This window comes from Bombina bombina, chromosome 4 (assembly GCF_027579735.1).
Source record: "Bombina bombina isolate aBomBom1 chromosome 4, aBomBom1.pri, whole genome shotgun sequence".
In the NCBI taxonomy this organism is placed as follows: domain Eukaryota; kingdom Metazoa; phylum Chordata; class Amphibia; order Anura; family Bombinatoridae; genus Bombina; species Bombina bombina.
This window is the reverse complement of record NC_069502.1, coordinates 387,731,984-387,759,003: the sequence shown is the minus strand read 5'-3', so window position 1 is coordinate 387,759,003 and position 27,020 is coordinate 387,731,984. Positions and strand designations below refer to the sequence as shown.

General features: G+C 40.7%; 1 protein-coding gene across 1 annotated transcript in view; it reads right to left on the bottom strand.

The window, feature by feature from the left end:
• Nucleotides 1-27,020, bottom strand: part of PIK3CA (phosphatidylinositol-4,5-bisphosphate 3-kinase catalytic subunit alpha) — a 369,462-nt gene that overhangs the window by 74,495 nt on the left and 267,947 nt on the right. Inside the window, exon 17 of the mRNA XM_053710159.1 lies at nt 15,948-16,051. Within this exon, the coding sequence (XP_053566134.1) occupies nt 15,948-16,051 (104 nt within the window). The remainder of the gene's footprint in view (nt 1-15,947; nt 16,052-27,020) is intronic.

Here is a 27,020-nt window from a genome sequence, read left to right as displayed (position 1 = left end):
GCTTTCTGGCCTTTCCTAGAACCGGAAAAGATAACAAATAGACTAGAAGTCTTACGGAAAGATTTCGTAGCTTCAACATAATATTTCAAAGCTCTAACAACATCCAAAGAATGCAATGATTTCTCCTTAGAATTCTTAGGATTAGGACATAATGAAGGAACCACAATTTCTCTACTAATGTTGTTGGAATTCACAACTTTAGGTAAAAATTCAAAAGAAGTTCGCAACACCGCCTTATCCTGATGAAAAATCAGAAAAGGAGACTCACACGAAAGAGCAGATAATTCAGAAACTCTTCTAGCAGAAGAGATGGCCAAAAGGAACAAAACTTTCCAAGAAAGTAATTTAATGTCCAATGAATGCATAGGTTCAAACGGAGGAGCTTGAAGAGCTCCCAGAACCAAATTCAAACTCCAAGGAGGAGAAATTGACTTAATGACAGGTTTTATACGAACCAAAGCTTGTACAAAACAATGAATATCAGGAAGAATAGCAATCTTTCTGTGAAAAAGAACAGAAAGAGCGGAGATTTGTCCTTTCAAAGAACTTGCGGACAAACCCTTATCTAAACCATCCTGAAGAAACTGTAAAATTCTCGGTATTCTAAAAGAATGCCAAGAAAAATGATGAGAAAGACACCAAGAAATATAAGTCTTCCAGACTCTATAATATATCTCTCGAGATACAGATTTACGAGCCTGTAACATAGTATTAATCACGGAGTCAGAGAAACCTCTATGACCAAGAATCAAGCGTTCAATCTCCATACCTTTAAATTTAAGGATTTCAGATCCGGATGGAAAAAAGGACCTTGTGACAGAAGGTCTGGTCTTAACGGAAGAGTCCATGGCTGGCAAGATGCCATCCGGACAAGATCCGCATACCAAAACCTGTGAGGCCATGCCGGAGCTATTAGCAGAACAAACGAGCATTCCCTCAGAATCTTGGAGATTACTCTTGGAAGAAGAACTAGAGGCGGAAAGATATAGGCAGGATGATACTTCCAAGGAAGTGATAATGCATCCACTGCCTCCGCCTGAGGATCCCGGGATCTGGACAGATACCTGGGAAGTTTCTTGTTTAGATGAGAGGCCATCAGATCTATCTCTGGAAGCCCCCACAATTGAACAATCTGAAGAAATACCTCTGGGTGAAGAGACCATTCGCCCGGATGCAACGTTTGGCGACTGAGATAATCCGCTTCCCAATTGTCTACACCTGGGATATGAACCGCAGAGATTAGACAGGAGCTGGATTCCGCCCAAACCAAAATTCGAGATACTTCTTTCATAGCCAGAGGACTGTGAGTCCCTCCTTGATGATTGATGTATGCCACAGTTGTGACATTGTCTGTCTGAAAACAAATGAACGATTCTCTCTTCAGAAGAGGCCAAAACTGAAGAGCTCTGAAAACTGCACGGAGTTCCAAGATATTGATCGGTAATCTCACCTCCTGAGATTCCCAAACTCCTTGTGCCGTCAGAGATCCCCACACAGCTCCCCAACCTGTGAGACTTGCATCTGTTGAAATTACAGTCCAGGTCGGAAGAACAAAAGAAGCCCCCTGAATTAAACGATGGTGATCTGTCCACCACGTTAGAGAGTGCCGAACAATCGGTTTTAAAGATATTAATTGATATATCTTCATGTAATCCCTGCACCATTGGTTCAGCATACAGAGCTGAAGAGGTCGCATGTGAAAACGAGCAAAGGGGATCGCGTCCGATGCAGCAGTCATAAGACCTAGAATTTCCATGCATAAGGCTACCGAAGGGAATGATTGAGACTGAAGGTTTCGACAGGCTGTAATCAATTTTAGACGTCTCTTGTCTGTTAAAGACAAAGTCATGGACACTGAATCTATCTGGAAACCCAGAAAGGTTACCCTTGTTTGAGGAATCAAAGAACTTTTTGGTAAATTGATCCTCCAACCATGATCTTGAAGAAACAACACAAGTCGATTCGTATGAGACTCTGCTAAATGTAAAGACGGAGCAAGTACCAAGATATCGTCCAAATAAGGAAATACCACAATACCCTGTTCTCTGATTACAGACAGAAGGGCACCGAGAATCTTTGTGAAAATTCTTGGAGCTGTAGCAAGGCCAAACGGTAGAGCCACAAATTGGTAATGCTTGTCTAGAAAAGAGAATCTCAGGAACTGATAATGATCTGGATGAATTGGAATATGCAGATATGCATCCTGTAAATCTATTGTGGACATATAATTCCCTTGCTGAACAAAAGGCAATATAGTCCTTACAGTTACCATCTTGAACGTTGGTATCCTTACATAACGATTCAATAATTTTAGATCCAGAACTGGTCTGAAGGAATTCTCCTTCTTTGGTACAATGAAGAGATTTGAATAAAACCCCATCCCCTGTTCCGGAACTGGAACTGGCATAATTACTCCAGCCAACTCTAGATCTGAAACACAATTCAGAAATGCTTGAGCTTTCACTGGATTTACTGGGACATGGGAAAGAAAAAATCTCTTTGCAGGAGGTCTCATCTTGAAACCAATTCTGTACCCTTCTGAAACAATGTTCTGAATCCAAAGATTGTGAACAGAATTGATCCAAATTTCTTTGAAAAAACGTAACCTGCCCCCTACCAGCTGAACTGGAATGAGGGCCGTACCTTCATGTGAACTTAGAAGCAGGCTTTGCCTTTCTAGCAGGCTTGGATTTATTCCAGACTGGAGATGGTTTCCAAACTGAAACTGCTCCTGAGGACGAAGGATCAGGCTTTTGTTCTTTGTTGAAACGAAAGGAACGAAAATGATTGTTAGCCCTGTTTTTACCTTTAGACTTTTTATCCTGTGGTAAAAAAGTTCCTTTCCCACCAGTAACAGTTGAAATAATAGAATCCAACTGAGAACCAAATAATTTGTTTCCCTGGAAAGAAATGGAAAGTAGAGTTGATTTAGAAGCCATATCAGCATTCCAAGTCTTAAGCCATAAAGCTCTTCTGGCTAAGATAGCCAGAGACATAAATCTAACATCAACTCTAATAATATCAAAAATGGCATCACAGATGAAATTATTAGCATGCTGGAGAAGAATAATAATATCATGAGAATCATGATTTGTTACTTGTTGCGCTAGAGTTTCCAACCAAAAAGTTGAAGCTGCAGCAACATCAGCCAATGATATAGCAGGTCTAAGAAGATTACCTGAACATAGATAAGCTTTTCTTAGAAAAGATTCAATTTTTCTATCTAAAGGATCTTTAAACGAGGTACCATCTGACGTAGGAATGGTAGTACGTTTAGCAAGGGTAGAAATAGCCCCATCAACTTTAGGGATTTTGTCCCAAAATTCTAACCTGTCAGGCGGAACAGGATATAATTGCTTAAAACGTTTAGAAGGAGTAAATGAATTACCCAATTTATCCCATTCCTTAGCAATTACTGCAGAAATAGCATTAGGAACAGGAAAGACTTCTGGAATAACCGCAGGAGCTTTAAAAACCTTATCCAAACGTATAGAATTAGTATCAAGAGGACTAGAATCCTCTATTTCTAAAGCAATTAGTACTTCTTTAAGTAAAGAGCGAATAAATTCCATCTTAAATAAATATGAAGATTTATCAGCATCAATCTCTGAGACAGAATCCTCTGAACCAGAAGAGTCCAAAGAATCAGAATGATGGTGTTCATTTAAAAATTCATCTGTAGAGAGAGAAGATTTAAAAGACTTTTTACGTTTACTAGAAGGAGAAATAACAGACAAAGCCTTCTTTATGGATTCAGAAACAAAATCTCTTATGTTATCAGGAACATTCTGCACCTTAGATGTTGAGGGAACTGCAACAGGCAATGGTACATCACTAAAGGAAATATTATCTGCTTTAACAAGTTTGTCATGACAATTATTACAAACAACAGCTGGAGGAATAGCTACCAAAAGTTTACAGCAGATACACTTAGCTTTGGTAGATCCAGCAGGCAGTGGTTTTCCTGTAGTATCTTCTGGCTCAGATGCAACGTGAGACATCTTGCAATATGTAAGAGAAAAAACAACATATAAAGCAAAATAGATCAAATTCCTTATAAGACAGTTTCAGGAATGGGAAAAAAATGCCAAACATCAAGCTTCTAGCAACCAGAAGCAAATGAAAAATGAGACTGAAATAATGTGGAGACAAAAGCGACGCCCATATTTTTTGGCGCCAAATAAGACGCCCACATTATTTGGCGCCTAAATGCTTTTGGCGCCAAAAATGACGCCACATCCGGAACGCCGACATTTTTGGCGCAAAATAACGTCAAAAATGACGCAACTTCCGGCGACACGTATGACGCCGGAAACGGAAAAGAATTTTTGCGCCAAAAAAGTCCGCGCCAAGAATGACACAATAAAATGAAGCATTTTCAGCCCCCGCGAGCCTAACAGCCCACAGGGAAAAAAGTCAAATTTTTGAGGTAAGAAAAAATATGATAATTTAAAGCATAATCCCAAATATGAAACTGACTGTCTGGAAATAAGGAAAGTTGAACATTCTGAGTCAAGGCAAATAAATGTTTGAATACATATATTTAGAACTTTATAAATAAAGTGCCCAACCATAGCTTAGAGTGTCACAGAAAATAAGACTTACTTACCCCAGGACACTCATCTACATGTTTGTAGAAAGCCAAACCAGTACTGAAACGAGAATCAGTAGAGGAAATGGTAAATATAAGAGTATATCGTCGATCTGAAAAGGGAGGTAAGAGATGAATCTCTACGACCGATAACAGAGAACCTTATGAAATAGACCCCGTAGAAGGAGATCACTGCATTCAATAGGCAATACTCTCCTCACATCCCTCTGACATTCACTGCACGCTGAGAGGAAAACCGGGCTCCAACTTACTGCGGAGCGCATATCAACGTAGAATCTAGCACAAACTTACTTCACCACCTCCCTTGGAGGCAAAGTTTGTAAAACTGATTTGTGGGTGTGGTGAGGGGTGTATTTATAGGCATTTTAAGGTTTGGGAAACTTTGCCCCTCCTGGTAGGAATGTATATCCCATACGTCACTAGCTCATGGACTCTTGTTAATTACATGAAAGAAATCTTTAGTTGCCTGCAAATAGAACTTCAGGGCACGGACTACGTCCAGATTATGCAAAAGACGTTCCTTCTTTGAAGAAGGGTTAGGACACAGTGATGGAACAACAATCTCTTGATTGATATTCCTGTTAGTAACTACCTTAGGTAAGAACCCAGGTTTAGTACGCAGAACTACCTTGTCTGAATGAAAAATCAGATAAGGAGAATCACAATGTAAGGCAGATAACTCAGAGACTCTTCGAGCCGAGGAAATAGCCATCAAAAACAGAACCTTCCAGGATAACAGCTTGATATCAATGGAATGAAGGGGTTCAAATGGAACGCCTTGAAGAACGTTAAGAACTAAGTTTAAGCTCCACGGCGGAGCAACAGTCTTAAACACAGGCTTAATCCTAGCTAAAGCCTGACAAAAAGCCTGAACGTCTAGAACTTCAGCCAGACGTTTGTGTAGAAGAATAGACAGAGCAGAAATCTGTCCCTTTAACGAACTAGCAGATAAGCCCTTTTCTAAACCCTCTTGTAGAAAGGACAATATCCTAGGAATCCTAACCTTACTCCATGAGTAACACTTGGATTCGCACCAATATAAATATTTACGCCATATCTTATGGTAAATTTTTCTGGTAACAGGCTTCCAAGCCTGTATTAAGGTATCAATAACCGACTCCGAGAAGCCACGCTTTGATAGAATCAAGCATTCAATCTCCATGCAGTCAGCCTCAGAGAAATTAGATTTTGATGTTTGAAAGGACCCTGAATTAGAAGGTCCTGTCTCAGAGGCAGAGACCACGGTGGACAGGACGACATGTCCACTAGGTCTGCATACCAGGTCCTGCGTGGCCACGCAGGCGCTATCAGAATCACTGAAGCTCTCTCCTGTTTGATCTTGGCAATCAAACGAGGAAGCATCGGAAATGGTGGAAACACATAAGCCATGTTGAAGACCCAAGGGGCTGTCAGAGCATCTATCAGCACCGCTCCCGGGTCCCTGGACCTGGATCCGTAACAAGGAAGCTTGGCGTTCTGGCGAGACGCCATGAGATCCAGATCTGGTTTGCCCCAACGACGAATCAGTTGAGCAAAGACCTCCGGATGAAGTTCCCACTCCCCCGGATGAAAAGTCTGGCGACTTAGAAAATCCGCCTCCCAGTTCTCCACGCCTGGGATGTAAATCGCTGACAGGTGGCAAGAGTGAGACTCTGCCCAGCGAATTATCTTTGAGACTTCCAACATCGCTAGGGAACTTCTGGTTCCCCCTTAATGGTTGATGTAAGCCACAGTCGTGATGTTGTCCGACTGAAATCTGATGAACCTCAGAGTTGCTAACTGAGGCCAAGCTAGGAGAGCATTGAATATTGCTCTTAATTCCAGAATATTTATTGGGAGGAGTTTCTCCTCCTGAGTCCATAATCCCTGAGCCTTCAGGGAGTTCCAGACTGCGCCCCAGCCTAGAAGGCTGGCGTCTGTTGTTACAATCGTCCAATCTGGCCTGCGAAAGGTCATCCCCTTGGACAGATGTGGCCGAGAAAGCCACCATAGAAGAGAATCTCTGGTCTCTTGATCCAGATTTAGTAGGGGGGACAAATCTGAGTAATCCCCGTTCCACTGACTTAGCATGCACAATTGCAGCGGTCTGAGATGCAGGCGCACAAATGGTACTATGTCCATTGCCGCTACCATTAAGCCGATTACTTCCATGCACTGAGCTACTGACGGGTGTGGAATGGAATGGACACGGCAAGCATTTAGAAGTTTTGATAACCTGGCCTCTGTCAGGTAAATTTTCATCTCTACAGAATCTATAAGAGTCCCTAGAAAGGGAACCCTTGTAAGTGGTAATAGAGAACTCTTTTCCACGTTCACCTTCCACCCATGCGACCTCAGAAATGCCAGAACTATCTCTGTATGAGACTTGGCAGTTTGAAAACGACGCTTGTATCAGAATGTCGTCTAGGTACGGAGTCACCGCTATGCCTCGCGGTCTTAGTACCGCCAGAAGTGAGCCCAGAACTTTTGTAAAGATTCTTGGAGCCGTAGCTAATCCGAAGGGAAGAGCTACAAACTGGTAATGCCTGTCTAGGAAAGCAAATCTTAGGTACCGATAATGATCCTTGTGAATCGGTATGTGAAGGTAGGCATCCTTTAAGTCCACTGTGGTCATGTACTGACCCTCTTGGATCATGGGAAGGATGGTTCGAATAGTTTCCATTTTGAATGATGGAACTCTTAGGAATTTGTTTAGGATTTTTAAGTCCAAGATTGGTCTGAAGGTTCCCTCTTTCTTGGGAACCACAAATAGATTTGAATAGAATCCTTGCCCGTGTTCCGTCTGCGGAACTGGGTGGATCACCCCCATTAGTAAGAGGTCTTGTACACAGCTTAGAAACGCCTCTTTCTTTATTTGGTTTGCTGATAACCTTGAAAGATGAAATCTCCCTCGTGGAGGAGAAGTTTTGAAGTCCAGGAGATATCCCTGAGATATGATCTCCAACGCCCAGGGATCCTGGACATCTCTTGCCCAAGCCTGGGCGAAGAGAGAAAGTCTGCCCCCCACTAGATCCGTTTCCGGATAGGGGGCCCTCTCTTCATGCTGTCTTAGGGGCAGCAGCAGGTTTCTTGGCCTGCTTGCCCTTGTTCCAGGACTGGTTAACTTTCCAGCCCTGCCTGTAACGAACAACAGCTCCTTCCTGTTTTGGAGCGGAGGAAGTTGATGCTGCTCCTGCCTTGAAGTTACGAAAGGCACGAAAATTAGACTGTTTGGCCTTTGATTTGGCCCTGTCCTGAGGTAGAGCATGGCCCTTACCTCCCGTAATGTCAGCTATAATTTCTTTCAAGCCGGGCCCGAATAAGGTCTGCCCTTTGAAAGGAATATTAAGCAATTAAGATTTAGAAGTCACGTCAGCTGACCAGGATTTAAGCCATATCGCTCTGCGCGCTTGGATGGCGAATCCGGAGTTCTTAGCCGTAAGTTTGGTTAAATGTACAACGGCATCAGAAACAAATGCGTTAGCTAGCTTAAGTGCTTTAAGCTTGTTCATAATTTCATCCAATGGAGCTGTGCGAATGGCCTCTTCCAGAGACTCAAACCAGAATGCCGCCGCAGCAGTGACAGGTGCAATGCATGCAAGGGGCTGTAAGATAAAACCTTGTTGAACAAACATTTTCTTAAGGTAACCCTCTAATTTCTTATCCATTGGATCTGAAAAGGCACAACTATCCTCCACCGGGATAGTGGTACGCTTAGCTAAAGTAGAAACTGCTCCCTCCACCTTAGGCACCGTCTGCCATAAGTCTCGTGTGGTGGCGTCTATAGGAAACATTTTCCTAAATATGGGAGGAGGGGAAAAAGGCACACCGGGTCTAACCCACTCCTTGCTATAATCTCTGTAAGCCTTTTAGGTATAGGAAACACGTCAGTACACACCGGTACCGCATAGTATCTATCTAACCTACATAATTTTTCTGGAATTGCAACCGTGTTACAATCATTCAGAGCCGCTAATACCTCCCCTAGCAATATGCGGAGGTTCTCAAGCTTAAATTTAAAATTAGAAATCTCTGAATCCAGTCTCCCTGGATCAGATCCGTCACCCACAGAATGAAGCTCTCCGTCTTCATGTTCTGCAAACTGTGACGCAGTATCTGACATGGCTCTCACCTCATTCGCGCGCTCTGTCCTTAACCCAGAGCTATCGCGCTTGCCTCTTAATTCTGGCAATTTAGATAATACTTCTGTCATAACAGTAGCCATGTCTTGCAAAGTGATTTGTAAGGGCCTCCCTGATGTACTTGGCGCCACAAAATCACGCACCTCCTGAGCGGGAGGCGAAGGTACCGACACGTGAGGAGAGTTAGTCGGCATAACTTCCCCCTCGTTGTCTGGTGATAATTTCTTTACATGTAAAGATTGACTTTTATTTAAAGTAACATCAATGCAATTAGTACACAAATTTCTATTGGGCTCCACATTGGCCTTTAAACATAGTGAACAAAGAGATTCATCTGTGTCAGACATGTTTAAACAGACTAGCAATGAGACTAGCAAGCTTGGAAATACTTTTCTAAATAAATTTACAAGCAATATAAAAAACGCTACTGTGCCTTTAAAAAGCACAAAAAGCTATCACAGTTGAAATAACAATGAACCAAAATAGTTATAGCAACCAATTTTTCACAGTAAATGTATTAAGTTAGCAAAGGATTGCACCCACCAGCAAATGGATGATTAACCCCTTAATACCCAAAAACGGATAACAATTTAATAATTAACGTTTTTATCACAGTCAAAACACACTGTCACAGGTCTGCTGTGACTGATTACCTCCCTCAAAATGAATTTTGAAGACCCCTGAGCTCTCTAGAGACGATCTGGATCATGGAGGATGAAGTAGACAGATTGTGACTGAATTTTTACTGCGCAAAAAAGCGCTAAAATAGGCCCCTCCCACTCATATTACAACAGTGGGGAAGCTCAGATAACTGTTTCTATGCAGAAAACAAAGATGGCCATGTGGTAAAAATCATGCCCCAATAAGTTTTATCACCAAGTACCTCACAAAAAACAATTAACATGCCAGTAAACGTTTTAAACATACATTTGAAAAGTTATGAAGTGTTATTAATAAGCCTGCTACCAGTCGCTTTTACTGCAGTTAAGGCTCATACATTATTTCAGTATTAAAGGGACACTGTACCCAAAAATTTTCTTTCTTGATTCAGACTGAGCATGACATTTTAAGCAACTTTCTAATTTACTCCTATTATCAAATTTTCTTCATTCTCTTGGTATCTTTATTTGAAATGCAAGAATGTAAGTTTAGATGCCGGCCCATTTTTGGTGAACAACCTGGGTTGTCCTTGCTGATTGGTGGATAAATTCATCCACCAATAAAAAAGTGCTGTCCAGAGTACTGAAACCCCAAAAAAGCTTAGATGCCTTCTTTTTCAAATAATGATAGCAAGAGAACGAAGAAAAATTGATAATAGGAGTAAATTAGAAAGTTGCTTAAAATTGCATGCTCTATCTGAATTACAAAAGAAAAAATTTGGTTACAGTGTCCCTTTAACAGTATTTTCAGAGTCAATTCCATTCCTTAGAAAAATACATTCAGTGTACACACACTCATCAGCCTAATACCAGTCGCTATCACTGCATTTAAGGCTAAACTTACGTTACATTGGTATCAGCAGTATTTTCTCAGTCAATTCCATTCCTCAGAAAAATAATTTACTGCACATACCTGGTTTGCAGGGGGGCCCCTGCATGCTATTCCCCTTTTCTGAAGTTACCTCACTCCTCAGATGAGAACAGCCAGTGGATCTTAGTTACGTCTGCTAAGATCATAGAAAACGCAGGCAGATTCTTCTTCTAATGCTGCCTGAGAACAAACAGCACACTCCGGTGCCATTTAAAATAACAAACTTTTGATTGAAGAAATAAACTAAGTTAAAAAACACCACAGACCTCTCACAGCGACCTATCTTTAGTTAGGCTGCAAGAGAATGACTGAATATGACATGTGAGGGGAGGAGCTATATAGCAGCTCTGCTTGGGTGATCCTCTTGCAGCTTCCTGTTAGGAAGAGATATATTCCATAAGTAATGGATGACCCGTGGACTGACTACACTTAAGAGAAAAAACAGATCCGCTCAGCAGAGAGCGGGTCTGTAAAAGCGGCATATTTTTTAAATATTAAAAGGGAAAAAAGGCTTTTATAACTATAGCACTAAAATAATGTTATATAATTCTGCACTATGTGCAGAATTATATAACATTATTTTTAGGTTTAGGGACACTTTAAATATACTACATAAAAGGTGATAATCAACATTCCATGAGACTAACATTATACGTAGCATCCTAATTTAGAAATAAATTACTACCTCAAAAAAACCTGTATGTTTCACAGACTCCACCAACCTTGACAATTATTTAGCCACCAAATAAAGTCACTAAAAAAAAAGAGCACCGAATTACTGACTCAAGGTATGTATACAAACAATATATAACAACTTTACTTAAAAAGTGCCCAATCCATAGCTGAGAGTCTTATATAATAAAAGAATACTTACCGTGAGACACCCATCCACATATAGCAGACAGCCAAACCAGTACTGTAACAGATATCAGTAGAGGTAATGGTACAAGAGTATATTGTCGATCTATAAAAGGAGGCAGCAGATGAATCCCCGTGACCGATTTCTCGTAGGCAAAAACATGGTATCATCAGGCAATACTCCCATCCCTCAGAAAAACACTGCACTTAGAGAGGAACTGGGCTTCAATATGCTTAGAAGCGCCTTTCAAAGAAGAAATCAAGCACATCATGCTTCACCACCTCCGAAGGAGGTAAAGTTTTGAAAACTGAGGTATGAGTGAGGTGGGGGTGTATTTATAGGCATTTGAGGTTTGGGAAACTTTCCCCCCTCTTGGTAGGAATGTATATCCCATCAATAACTAGCTTGTGGACTCTTGCCACCTATATGAAAGAAAATTACATTTTAAAAGGGCTAAATAGGGGTTACAAGGCCAAAGAAGAGAAAGTTCAGAGAATCATGTTCCTTGGGTTTTTAGGCTAAGCCCCTTAGATTCATTGAAAGGTCATCTTAATGCTACAGGATATAAATACATTTTAGACAATTGGGTGCTTACAAGTTTGTGGTAACAATTTGGGGAAGGCCGACTGTTCTTGTACACAACAAACAACGAATGTCCACAGCGCTTCTTAGTTTGTCTCAAGTGTCTATTACACAGACATTCACAATGACAAGCTTAATTTTCAATTTTTAATTTTTAAAGGAAAACTGCCCAATCATATTCTCTGTTCATGCCTTTTGGCACTAAACTTTCTAATTCCCTAATCCAGAACATCTCTTTTTGCTTTAACAGCTTATAAAAGAGTGAAAAATTCTTATCGGCTTTCTTTATTATGATCTTATCTGATTTGTCTTTTAGTGTTATAATAGCCTCATACTCTTTTTTTGTTAAGATTGTATGTTACATTATGTTTCCTTATGTTGTTTTTTCTCAATACATTGATATAATTATTAACCAAATCCATAAAGGTATTCAAACTATGGTTCATTATTGCAGGCTTAAATGTACTTTTATTTCTCAAATTAAATTGTTTTAGTACCCAGCCCATGTCCTTAATGTGACTTCCATTACCAGATTGCATATCAATGCCTTCTTTTTGATTAAACCAAAGTTTCAGTTTTAAGTTCCTGTAGAATTTTTGTAAGTCCTTTTCTAACTCAAAAAAGTTAGTGTCAGTATAGGGACAAAATGACAGCCCTTTCTCTAATAGGTTATCCTCCTCCTCTGTAAGTGTTATTCCTGATATATTTAACAAGGTTGGAGATGTCTACACATATAGTCTACTTAATAAAATATCCATGCTCGCTTATTTACATAGGTGAATCTATACGCATGGCCCGTGATAGGATGTCACAACATAGGTCCAACATTAGAAACAACAACACAGAAGCACCAGTATCTCACTATTTTTTAAAATATGGACACCAAATCAGTCAACTCAGATGGCAGATTATTGATAGTGTAGGCCCCCAAAGAAATGGTAGCAATAGAGAAAAGCTGTTAAAGCAAAAATAGATGTTCTGGATTAGGGAATTAGAAAGTTTAGTGCCAAAAGGCATGAACAGAGAATATGATTGGGCAGTTTTCCTTTAAAAATTGAAAATTGAAAATTAAGCTTGTCATTGTGAATGTCTGTGTAATAAAGACACTTGAGACAAACTAAGAAGCGCTGTGGACATTCGTTGTTTGTTGTGGATTCCAAGGGATTATTGCAGAGTCCCTGTCTTACGTGCGCAAACCTAAGAGGTTGCCGTCTCACTACATACGTTTTGGTTCTTGTACACAAAGCAAGGCCCATGCATACATGTTCTGGCAAGTTTGGTGCGGAGGAACATGAGTACCTTGCACACAGCCCTTAACTCAACACCACTGAAAGGGATAGTAAACCCCAAAATTTTCTTTTATGATCCAGAACGAACATGCAAATTTAAAAAAAAACTTTCCAATTTAATTCTATTATCACATTTTCTTCATTCTCTTGTTATCCATTGCTGAAGGGACAGCATTGCACTACCGACAGGAAGCTGAAAATATCTATTTAGCCAATCACAAGAGACAACTGTATGCAGAAACCAATTAGCAGCAGCTCCCACTAGTGTATGATATGTGCATATTCATTTTTTAACAAGGGATACTAAGAGAACGAAGCACATTTGAAAATAGCAGTGAATTTAACCCCTTAATGACAAGTGACGTACCAGGTACGTCCTGCAAAAACTTGCAGTTAGTGACAATGGACGTACCTGGTACGTCACTTGTCTAAGAGAGTGCTGGAAGCGATCGCAATCGCTTCCAGCAGCTCTCAGGGTATTGCAGTGATGCCTCCATATGGAGGCATCCTGCAATACCATTTAGAAGACTCCGATGCAGAGAGAGCCACTCTGTGGCCCTCTCTGCACCGGTAGCGATGGTGCCGGTTCGTTGGTGGGTGGGAGCACATCAGGGAGGCGGGTGGGCGGCCCATCGCTACCCGGCATCCGGTTCCTGTAAGTGCTATGTGCACGCCGGGTGCCGGGAGCGTGCGGGGGCGCGCGGGGGGGCGCGCGGGGGGCGCGCGTGCGCGCCCGATTACATGCCCACTGCCACCAATGAGAAAGGAAGGGGGGATAAAAGTAAAATATAAATAAATATATAAGGATCTGGGAGGGGGAGGGGGTTGGGGTATTGTGGGGGGCTGCTACACTACAGAAAAATGTAAACTGGCAATAAATTGCAAAAAAAAAACACTTGTTTTGGGGGCAAATTGGGTACTGGCAGACAGCTGCCAGTACCCAAGATGGCGGCAATTAGGTAGGGGAGAGGGTTAGAGAGCTGGGGGGGGGGATCATGGAGGTTGGGGCTAAGGCAGGAGTCCATCACAGCTAAAACATTTTAATTTTTTTTATTAAAAAAAAGAAAAACTCCTTTTATTTAGTACTGGCAGACTTTCTGCCAGTACTTAAGATGGCGGGGACAATTGTGGGGTGGGGGAGGGAAGAGAACTGTTTGGGAGGGATCAGGGGGTGGGATGTGTCAGGTGGGAGGCTGATCTCTACCCTAAAGCTAAAATTAACCCTGCAAGCTCCCTACAACCTACCTAATTAACCCCTTCACTGCTGGGCATAATTTACGTGTGGTGCGCAGCAGCATTTAGTGGCCTTCTAATTACCAAAAAGCAATGCCAAAGCCATATAAGTCTGCTATTTCTGAACAAAGGGGATCCCAAAGAAGCATTTACAACCATTTGTGCCTTAATTGCACAAGCTGTTTGTAAATAATTTCAGTGGGAAACCTAAAGTTTGTGACAAAATTTGTGAAAAAGTGAACTTATTTTTTTATTTGATGACATTTGGCGGTGAAATGGTGGCATGAAATATACCAAAATGGGCCTAGATCAATACTTTGGGTTGTCTTCTAAAAAAAAATATATACATGTCAAGGGATATTCAGGTATTCCTGACAGATATCAGGGTTCCAATGTAACTAGCGCTAATTTTGAAAAAAAGTTGTTTGGAAATAGCAAAGTGCTACTTGTATTTATGGCCCTATAACTTGCAAAAAAAGTAAAGAACATGTAAACATTGGGTATTTCTAAACTCAGGACAAAATTTAGAAACTATTTAGCATGGGTGTTTTTTGGTGATTGTAGATGTGTAACAGATTTTGGGGGTCAAAGTTAGAAAAAGTGTGTTTTTTTCAATTTTTTCCTCATATTTTATTTTTTTTTTATAGTAAATTATAAGATATGATGAAAATAATGGTATCTTTAGAAAGTCCATTTAATGGCGAGAAAAATGGTATATAATATGTGTGGGTACAGTAAATGAGTAAGAGGAAAATTACAGCTAAACACAAACACCGCAGAAATGTAAAAATAGCCATTGTCATTAAGGGTAAGAAAATTGAAAAATGGTCCGGTCATTAAGGGGTTAAAAGTGTCTTAAAATGACAAGCTCTATCTGAATCATGCAAGTTAAATTTTGACTTTCCTATCCGTTGAATACCTTTGGGATAAATTGGAAAACTGATTGTGAGCCAGACCTTCTATCATAACATCAGTGTCTGACATCATACTTATTTTGGTTGAATGGGCACAGACACCCTCCAAAATCTTGTGGAAAGGCTCCTTAGAAGAGCGACAGCTATTATAGCTGCAAAGGAGGAACTAAAAATCTTGTGGAAAGGCTACCAAGAAGAGTGGCAGCAATTATAGCTGCAGAGGAACTAAACATTTTGTGGAAAGGCTTTCCAGATGAGTGGCAGCTATTATAGCTGCAAAGGAGGCACTAAAAATCAATTTAAACTTCATATATTAAAAAAATAATTTAAAGTTGTCTGCATATAAAATGTTGCCATATATAAAAAAGCTCTACAATATACTTTCACTATTTATTTTGTCCCCTTTTCCTGTTATTTCATTCTAAAATTGTGAGTTTTTTAGTTCCTGTTAGAAATGGAAGTGCAGAACACTGTTATATTCCACACAGCCATTGGCTGCACACTCTAGTGACCTATTTATAACTGTCCCTAATTGGGCACAGCAGAGAAGGTAGGTAACCTAAGTTAAAACATGGCAGCTCCCATTGTTTTATAGACACTAAGACGTTACACTTATTTTGTCAATATTTAAACAGCTAATGAAACTTTAAAAAAACACATCTACATGTTATTCACAGAGTAATCTTTTCTTTAAATGTATCATTCTGACTAGCATTTATTAAGTGTTTAATGTCTCTTTAATAATTTATTATACACACCGTATTTTACAGAACCTATGTACATATTCTGTGTTTTTCCCCAACTTACTTTAAATGCCAGAAAAAGAAATGTCCTATTCTTTGATTGGTCAGAGCTTTCTTCAGTAGAAATCGCAGCAGTAAGTTGTCAAGGTACTGTTCATATTTCAGAACCTGCAATTTACAACATAGAAGCCGAAAGACAAATCACTTACACATTATGTTGACTAATGTAGAAAATCTCAACATGAAAATGTTCACAATTTAGATAGAACATGCAATTTTAAGTGACTTTTCAATTTACTTTGATCATCAAATTTACTTTGTTCTCTTGTTATCCTTTTTGAACAGCATATCTAGATAAGCCCAGGAAAAGCAATGCACTACTGGGGGCTAGGGGTTGATTAGTGGCTACACACATAGGCCTCTTGTTATTTGCTCACTAGATGTGTTAAGTTATCCTTTAAGTGCCCTTGTTAGTTCTGGAGAGCAACCAAGCTGAATAAATATTTTTATATATATATATATATATATATATATATATATATACACACACACACACACACAGACACACACATACACTAATATTGCAGATGTCAACATTTACTGTTTAATATGTTAAAATTAGTTATATTGAGGTATATGCTAATTAAGAGGAAAAATGCTCCACAATTTACATTACAAAAATAAAATGCATTTTTTAAAAGATGTGTTTAAAGATGCACTCTAATTCAGATTTGCTCCTTATTTGCTTAAAAATCCTGCTAACTTGTATTTAACATGAGCATTCCATTGCAAACTTTCACTTCAGTTTCCATTTGTGATGGGTTAAAATTAGAGGTGGATTGTACTCATGTTCTACAATGTACAGGGAGTGCAGAATTATTAGGCAAATGAGTATTTTGACCACATCATCCTCTTTATGCATGTTGTCTTACTCCAAGCTGTATAGGCTCGAAAGCCTACTACCAATTAAGCATATTAGGTGATGTGCATCTCTGTAATGAGAAGGGGTGTGGTCTAATGACATCAACACCCTATATCAGGTGTGCATAATTATTAGGCAACTTCCTTTCCTTTGGCAAAATGGGTCAAAAGAAGGACTTGACAGGCTCAGAAAAGTCAAAAATAGTGAGATATCTTGCAGAGGGATGCAGCACTCTTAAAATTGCAAAGCTTCTGAAGCGTGATCATCGAACAATCAAGCGTTTCATTCAAAATAGTCAACAGGGTCGCAAGAAGCGTGTGGAAAAACCAAGGCGCAAAATAACTGCCCATGAACTGAGAAAAGTCAAGTGTGCAGCTGCCAAGATGCCACTTGCCACCAGTTTGGCCATATTTCAGAGCTGCAACATCACTGGAGTGCCCAAAAGCACAAGGTGTGCAATACTCAGAGACATGGCCAAGGTAAGAAAGGCTGAAAGACGACCACCACTGAACAAGACACACAAACTGAAACGTCAAGACTGGGCCAAGAAATATCTCAAGACTGATTTTTCTAAGGTTTTATGGACTGATGAAATGAGAGTGAGTCTTGATGGGCCAGATGGATGGGCCCGTGGCTGGATTGGTAAAGGGCAGAGAGCTCCAGTCCGACTTAGACGCCAGCAAGGTGGAGGTGGAGTACTGGTTTGGGCTGGTATCATCAAAGATGAGCTTGTGGGGCCTTTTCGGGTTGAGGATGGAGTCAAGCTCAACTCCCAGTCCTACTGCCAGTTTCTGGAAGACACCTTTTTCAAGCAGTGGTACAGGAAGAAGTCTGCATCCTTCAAGAAAAACATGATTTTCATGCAGGACAATGCTCCATCACACGCGTCCAAGTACTCCACAGCGTGGCTGGCAAGAAAGGGTATAAAAGAAGAAAATCTAATGACATGGCCTCCTTGTTCACCTGATCTGAACCCCATTGAGAACCTGTGGTCCATCATCAAATGTGAGATTTACAAGGAGGGAAAACAGTACACCTCTCTGAACAGTGTCTGGGAGGCTGTGGTTGCTGCTACACGCAATGTTGATGGTGAACAGATCAAAACACTGACAGAATCCATGGATGGCAGGCTTTTGAGTGTCCTTGCAAAGAAAGGTGGCTATATTGGTCACTGATTTGTTTTTGTTTTGTTTTTGAATGTCAGAAATGTATATTTGTGAATGTTGAGATGTTATATTGGTTTCACTGGTAAAAATAAATAATTGAAATGGGTATATATTTGTTTTTTGTTAAATTGCCTAATAATTATGCACAGTAATAGTCACCTGCACACACAGATATCCCCCTAAAATAGCTATAACTAAAAACAAACTAAAAACTACTTCCAAAACTATTCAGCTTTGATATTAATGAGTTTTTTGGGTTCATTGAGAACATGGTTGTTGTTCAATAATAAAATTAATCCTCAAAAATACAACTTGCCTAATAATTCTGCACTCCCTGTATATGGAAGAGCAGCAGTTAAATGTGTTAAATATATTTTTTGCGTGCAAATAATTTAAAGGGTAGTGTAGCAGTCCCACCCGCTCCCGCCCTCCTCTATCTATAGGCCGCCCACTCCCCTCCCTCCAGTCCTAACCCTCCAACGCCACCAACGATTGGCACCACTGCTGCCCAATGCAGAGAGGGGCACAGTGAGTCCCTCTCTGCTTCGGGACCTCTGCAAGACTATTTTTGCACTGCCCCATCCGTGGGACATGCAGAAATAGCGCAATCTTGCTACTTTTAGTGAGATCCCGGCAGAGGTCCTTAAGTGCTTAACGACCAGCGCTGTCCTCGTGCTAGTCTCGCGCAGTCTCTACTGTACATCGGCGCTGGATGTTAACGGGTTAAGGTCAGGTATGTTTGTCTTGCACAGTCTGTCTTGCACAGTCTCTCCTGCGCATGAGTTCATCGGACAAACATACTTGGCCTTTTATTATATAGGATTTTCCCCCTTTTATTTACTTTAAAACTGAATAGTAGCCACCATGTTTGAACTTAAGTTTTCTCATTATATCACATAAAAACAGGCAATACAAGCGACTGTCCAGAGAATGTGTGAAACATACGATTGTCTAACAGATTTTACAAACAGCCTTATCTGCACAAACTATTGTATTGCCTGTTTTATATCTGTCCCTAAATGTTCTCAGCAGAACACGCAGACAAAGATAAATAAAAAAACTAGTTCATGTGCCTGTTACTTCATAGAAATTAGAATACTTTATAGACACTAAGGGGCCGATTTATCAAAGCTTCAACTGATAATACACTGGAATCTTGCATCAAATTAGACGCAAAGTTGATCCACCGTAATTAACAAAGCGCCAAGATCGTTAAATGTTGAAATATGTGAAGCAATATTTTCCTGCGATATCAATCCAATGCAGATCAATGCTTGCGTCATTCCAGATGTTTAAAATTCACATTCAACTCTATTTGACCCTCTTCCCAATTTATCAAACATTCAACATCAATCCGACGCAGATCGATGCTTGCGTCATTCTAGATGTTTCAAATTAACATTCGACTCTATTTGACCCTCCTCCCAATTTATCAAACATTCAACAGGTACGCTCGCGTCTATACCACCGCAGCATGCCTATCGTTCAAACCGCCACCCTTGAGGCCATGAATGCCATAGAAATCAATGGGAGTCTGAAAACACAGAAAGGTTATGTTCGATGCTGCAAGAGAATGAAGCATATTATATAATAAAAGTACTTATGGATTATGTTACATCTTTGTCTCTCATTACAAGGCAAGGGGACAATATTAATGCACCAAATTTGGTGCACTAGTAGATATAGGGATAAAAACGAAAAAAAAAAATACATTACATAATGTAGCTAACTTCCTTATTTGGATAAATCTATTTACACTATATTTAACGCATGTAATACAAGTCCCACTCTCCACTTTGCACCAAATTTGACGCAACACTTTTCGCACCAAATGTGACGCAAACTCATAAACAACCCACAAACTAGTGAAGTTTTTCAACACTTTTGATTGGGATATGCATGATTTATGACATCAGCCAATCTAATTAAAATATACATTTTATACTATCACTAATGAATTAAATTGCTCGATACTTGTAAGTGCCATTTGTTACATTGTGAATTATACTTTGAAAGTATGTATATGTGAGATTAGTATTAAAGTAGGGCTGCACGATTAATCGCATACGCAATTTAAAACCACGATTAATCAGCGCAATTTAAAAACCACGATTAATCACCGCAATTTAAAAACCAAGAGAGTACGCGATTTTTTGCTAAAAAATAAAATCCTCAGATGTGGCTGTACTGCATTGATTTGTATGTGATTTCTTGCAAACCAGCTCCATCTAGTGGTTGCTTTTAGCACACATTTGTAAAATGGCTGTTTTAATTTCACTTTCTGAAATTGTGATCTCAGTAGCAGCCGATCAATCTATAGACGTCTAAAAGCAGAGCCCATGCAGGAGATGTGAGGAGGAGGGAAAGCCACTTACTTATATTTCCCCCTAGGGACATCTGCAGTCTGAAACTTAGGGTATGTAATCATTATGGAACCTCCCACACAATCTCCTGCTCTCTGAGAAACAGCTCAAATACATAGCAGATGCAGTTAACCTCACAGCTGCCAAAAAGGCTAAATCTGCAGTCTCCTCTGCTATCTAACTGCTGGGTTAACTGCATCTACAATGCATTTGATATCAGCAAGGCACAGCATTTCTGAAAGGAGCAGCCCCCCCACCCCTACCGATATATGCCTGTATTGGATTCCTGGATAGGAGCAGGGCTCATTTTCAATTAAGATAAAAAGTTTAAAAAACGAAGAAAAAAAATAATAAAAAAAAATAAAATATATATATACACACACACACATACATACACACACATACATGTGTGTAACTGTGTATGTGATGGTGTGTGTGTACCTGGTCCGGTCTTGGAGTGCAGTTCCCTTCCGTGTTTTGTATTTCTCTGGGTGATTAAATCCACCTGTGCACCCCTTCTTTGTTCTCAGTTTGTTTGGCTTTGTAAGCTTGCATGGTGTGGCTGTGTTAGGGACTCAGGCAGTGGAAAGGACCTTGACATGGTGCCTGAGCATTTCCCATTTGGCCAGATGCGGTAACTAACCTTTCCAGTTGTGATTTTATCTTAGCTGTGAGCTAGCTGGTGAGTGCTGGGTGTCTATGTGTTGTATTACTTTTTGTTTTTAATCCCCCTTGTTTCTGGCACCCATTCCGGACTGGGGTTAACTGCCTGTGGCTCTGGTGACATCACAGCTTTTTTGGAGTGCTATTTAGCACCCAGGGCTGGGATGTTGCTGAGTCACTAGATGTGTACCTGGTCCGGTCTTGGAGTGCAGTTCCCTTCCGTGTTTTGTATTTCTCTGGGTGATTGCATCCACCTGTGCACCCCTTCTTTGTTCTCAGTTTGTTTGACTTTGTAAGCTCGCATGGTGTGGCTGTGTTAGGGACTCGGGCAGTGGAAAGGACCTTGACGTGGTGCCTGAGCTTTGGCCAGATGCGGTAACTAACTTTTCCAGTTGTGATTTTATCTTAGCTGTGAGCTAGCTGGTGAGTGCTGGGTGTCTCTATGTGTTGTATTACTTTTTGTTTGTAATCCCCCATGTTTCTTGCACCCATTCCGGACTGGGGTTAACTGCCTGTGGTTCTGGTGACATCACAGCTTTTTTGGAGTGCTATTTAGCACCCAGGGCTGGGATGTTGCTGAGTCACTAGATGTGTACCTGGTCCGGTCTTGGAGTGCAGTTCCCTTCCGTGTTTTGTATTTCTCTGGGTGATTGCATCCACCTGTGCACCCCTTCTTTGTTCTCAGTTTGTTTGACTTTGTAAGCTCGCATGGTGTGGCTGTGTTAGGGACTCGGGCAGTGGAAAGGACCTTGACGTGGTGCCTGAGCTTTTCCCATTTGGCCAGATGCGGTAACTAACTTTTCCAGTTGTGATTTTATCTTAGCTGTGAGCTAGCTGGTGAGTGCTGGGTGTCTCTATGTGTTGTATTACTTTTTGTTTGTAATACCCCATGTTTCTTGCACCCATTCCGGACTGGGGTTAACTGCCTGTGTCTCTGGTGACATCACAGCTTTTTTGGAGTGCTATTTAGCACCCAGGGCTGGGATGTTGCTGAGTCACTAGATGTGTACCTGCTCCGGTCTTGGAGTGCAGTTCCCTTCCGTGTTTTATATATACACATACATACAAGCACACACACACACATATATATATATATATATATATATATATATATATATATATATATATATATATATATATATACACATACATACATACATATATACACACACATACACGTGGTTAGTATTTTCATGCTCCCAGAGTGTATTGGACATTAAGAAACATGTCCATTAAGATTCTGTTGTCTTGAATTATTTGCTATTGAAAAATTAAGGTGTTTATTTATAAGAAAATCGCGATTAAATCACAATTTTTTAGGTCCAAAATCGCGATTTTCATTTTTGCCCATATCGCCCAGCCCAATATTAAAGTTAAACATTGATGACATTAGGACACACAGTGTTTAGACAAAGATTTTAAAAATCGAATGATGTTTGATTCAATATAATCTTAAGCTGATAGCTCAAAGGGATAGTCTACCCAACAGTAAACTGTCATGAGTCTGATACAGCAGAAATTAAAATCACCTCTTTATTGTCATGCTATTTTCAGTGTTCTTCTTCGTTCTCTTGAATTTAATTTTCATTAAGAAATGTCATCTTATATGTCAGCCCATTTTATAACACCTGTGCAGGGGTGGTGTTTCAAACTAGACTGCAATCAGGAGGGGTTACACAGGTGTAAAGAGAAAACTGGCCCAGCTCTTAAAATATCCATTGATTGCAAATAAATACATATGATACCCTGATTACATGTTATATTCACATTTATTCTTGCTCATAATCATAATAAATTTACACTATATACATATAGTGGTATAAATAAACACAGAGATATGAAAGACAACATTGTTTAGAACAAAAAAAGGAATTTAGGGACATGTAAATATGTTTGCAAAAGATTTCTGACATAACACACACACACATATATATATATATAAACATACACACACACACGTATGTGCAAAGGAGATATATGTACAAACTCTAGCATTCATTTAAAAAATAAAACAAAAAAAAACACATGAGAGATCTATGATATAATATTGTTTGTTCAGGTATAAATCTAGCTATTTCTTGGACATTAACAGATGAAAAATAAAAGATCAGCTTTAGAGAAATGTGCTTGTTCATGGACAATAATGAAATGGTATAAAGTTGGAAAAAACATAATTTATGCTTACCCGATAAATTTATTTCTCTTGTAGTGTATCCAGTCCACGGATCATCCATTACTTATGGGATATTCTCCTTCCCAACAGGAAGTTGCAAGAGGATCACCCACAGCAGAGCTGCTATATAGCTCCTCCCCTCACTGTCATATCCAGTCATTCGACCGAAACAAGACGAGAAAGGAGAAACCATAGGGTGCAGTGGTGACTGTAGTTTAATTAAAATTTAGACCTGCCTTAAAAGGACAGGGCGGGCCGTGGACTGAATACACTACAAGAGAAATAAATTTATCAGGTAAGCATAAATTATGTTTTCTCTTGTTAAGTGTATCCAGTCCACGGATCGTCCATTACTTATGGGATACCAATACCAAAGCTAAAGTACACGGATGATGGGAGGGACAAGGCAGGATTAAACGGAAGGAACCACTGCCTGAAGAACCTTTCTCCCACAAACAGCCTCCGAAGAAGTAAAAGTATCAAATTTGTAAAAATTTTGAAAAGGTGTGAAGGCGAAGACCAAGTCGCAGCCTTGCAAATCTGTTCAACAGAGGCCTCATTTTTAAAGGCCCAGGTGGAAGCCACAGCTCTAGTAGAATGAGCTGTAATCTTTTCAGGGGGCTACTGTCCAGCAGTCTCATAGGCTAAGCAAATTATGCTCCGTAGCCAAAAGGAAAGAGAGGTTGCCTCTTTTTGACCTCTCCTCTGTCCAGAGTAAACGACAAACAGGGAAGATGTTTGGCGAAAATCTTTAGTAGCTTGTAAGTAAAACTTCAAGGCACGGACTACGTCCAGATTATGTAAAAGACGTTCCTTCTTTGAAGAAGGATTAGGACACAATGATGGAACAACAATCTCTTGATTGATATTCTTATTAGAAACCACCTTAGGTAAAAAAACAGGTTTGGTAAGCAGAACTACCTTATCTGCATGAAAAATCAGATAAGGAGAATCACATTGTAAGGCAGATAGCTCAGAGACTCTTCGAGCCGAGGAAATAGCCATTAAAACAGAACTTTCCAAGATAAAAGTTTAATATCAATGGAATGAAGGGGTTCAAACGGAACTCCTTGAAGAACCTTAAGAACCAAGTTTAAGCTCCACGGGGGAGCAACAGTTTTAAACACAGGCTTAATTCTAACCAAAGCCTGACAAAATGCCTGGACGTCTGGAACCTCTGCCAGACGCTTGTGCAAAAGAATAGACAGAGCAGAAATCTGTCCTTTTAAAGAACTAGCTGATAATCCTTTGTCCAAACCTTCTTGGAGAAAGGACAATATTCTAAGAATCCTAACCTTACTCCATGAGTAATTCTTGGATTCACACCAATAAAGGTATTTACGCCATATCTTATGGTAGATTTTCCTGGTGACAGGCTTTCGTGCCTGTATTAAGGTATCAATGACTGACTCGGAGAAGCCACGCCTTGATAGAATCAAGCGTTCAATCTCCATGCAGTCAGTCTCAGAGAAGTTAGATTTGGATGATTGAAGGGACCTTGTATTAGAAGGTCCTGCCTCAGAGGCAGAGTCCATGGTGGAAGAGATGACATGTCCACTAGGTCTGCATACCACGTCCTGCGTGGCCACGCAGGTGCTATCAGAATCACTGATGCTCTCTCCTGCTTGATTTTGGCAATCAGTCGAGGGAGCAGAGGAAACGGTGGAAGCTTGGCGTTCTGGCAAGACGCCATGAGATCCAGTTCTGGTTTGCCCCAACGATGGATCAGTTGAGCAAATACCTCCGGATGGAGTTCCCACTCCCCCGGATGAAAAGTCTGACAACTTAGAAAATCCGCCTCCCAGTTCTCTACGCCTGGGATGTGGATCGCTGACAGGTGGCAAGAGTGAGACTCTGCCCAGCGAATTATCTTTGAGACTTCTAACATCGCTAGGGAACTCCTGGTTCCCCCTTGATGGTTGATGTAAGCCACAGTCGTGATGTTGTCCGACTGAAACCTGATGAACCTCAGGGTTGCTAACTGAGGCCAAGCCAGAAGAGCATTGAATATTGATTGGGAGGAGTCTCTACTCCTGAGTCCACGATCCCTGAGCCTTCAGGGAGTTCCAGACTGCGCCCCAACCTAGAAGGCTGGCATCTGTTGTTACAATCGTCCAATCTGGCCTGCGAAAGGTCATACCCTTGGACAGATGGACCCGAGATAACCACCAGAGAAGAGAATCTCTGGTCTCTTGATCCAGATTTAGTAGAGGGAACAAATCTGAGTAATCCCCATTCCACTGACTTAGCATGCATAATTGCAGCGGTCTGAGATGCAGGCGCGCAAATGGCACTATGTCCATTACCGCTACCATTAAGCCAATTACTTCCATGCACTGAGCCACTGACGGACGTGGAATGGAATGAAGGACATGGCAAGCATTTAGAAGTTTTGATAACCTGGACTCCGTCAGGTAAATTTTCATCTCTACAGAATCTATAAGAGTCCCTAAGAAGGAGACTCTTGTGAGTGGGGATAGAAAACTCTTTTCCACGTTCACTTTCCACCCGTGCAACCTCAGAAATGCCAGAACTATCTCTGTATGAGCCTTGGCAATTTGAAAGCTTGACGCCTGTATCAGGATGTCGTCTAGATACGGAGCCACCGCAATGCCTCGCGGTCTTAGAATGCCGCCGCAGCAGTGACAGGCGCAATGCATGCAAGGGGCTGTAGAATAAAACCTTGATGAATAAACATTTTCTTAAGGTAACCCTCTAATTTTTTATCCATTGGATCTGAAAAAGCACAACTGTCCTCAACCGGGATAGTGGTACGCTTTGCTAAAGTAGAAACTGCTCCCTCCACCTTAGGGACCGTCTGCCATAAGTCCCGTGTAGTGGCGTCTATTGGAAACATTTTCCTAAATATAGGAGGTGGGGAAAAGGGCACACCGGGTCTATCCCACTCCTTGGTAATAATTTCTGTAAGTCTTTTAGGTATAGGAAAAATGTCAGTACACACCGGCACCGCATAGTATCTATCCAGCCTATACAATTTCTCTGGAATTGCAACTGTGTTACAGTCATTCAGAGCAGCTAATACCTCCCCAAGCAATACACGGAGGTTCTCAAGCTTAAATTTAAAATTAGAAATCTCTGAATCAGGTTTCCCCGAGTCAGAGATGTCACCCACAGAATGAAGCTCTCCGTCCTCATGTTCTGCATACTGTGACGCAGTATCAGACATGGCTCTTACAGCATTTGCGCGCTCTGTATCTCTTCTAACCCCAGAGCTATCGCGCTTGCCCCTTAATTCCGGCAATCTAGATAATACCTCTGACAGGGTATTATTCATGATTGCCGCCATGTCCTGCAAAGTAATCGCTATGGGCGTCCCTGATGTACTAGGCGCATTAGCGTGCGTCCCTTGAGCGGGAGGCGAAGGGTCTGACACGTGGGGAGAGTTAGTCGGCATAACTTCCCCCTCGACAGAACCCTCTGGTGATAATTCTTTTATAGATAAAGACTGATCTTTACTGTTTAAGGTGAAATCAATACATTTAGTACACATTCTCCTATGGGGCTCCACCATGGCTTTCAAACATAATGAACAAGTAGGTTCCTCTGTATCAGACATGTTTAAACAGACTAGCAATGAGACTAGCAAGCTTGGAAAACACTTTAAAACAAGTTTACAAGCAATATAAAAAACGCTACTGCGCCTTTAAGAAACACAAATTTTACAGTGTATGTAACAAGTTAGCAGAGCATTGCACCCACTTGCAAATGGATGATTAACCCCTTAATACCAAAAACGGAATAACAAATGACAAAAACGTTTTTTAAACAGTCACAACAACTGCCACAGCTCTACTGTGGCTTTTTACCTCCCTCAATACGACTTTTGAAG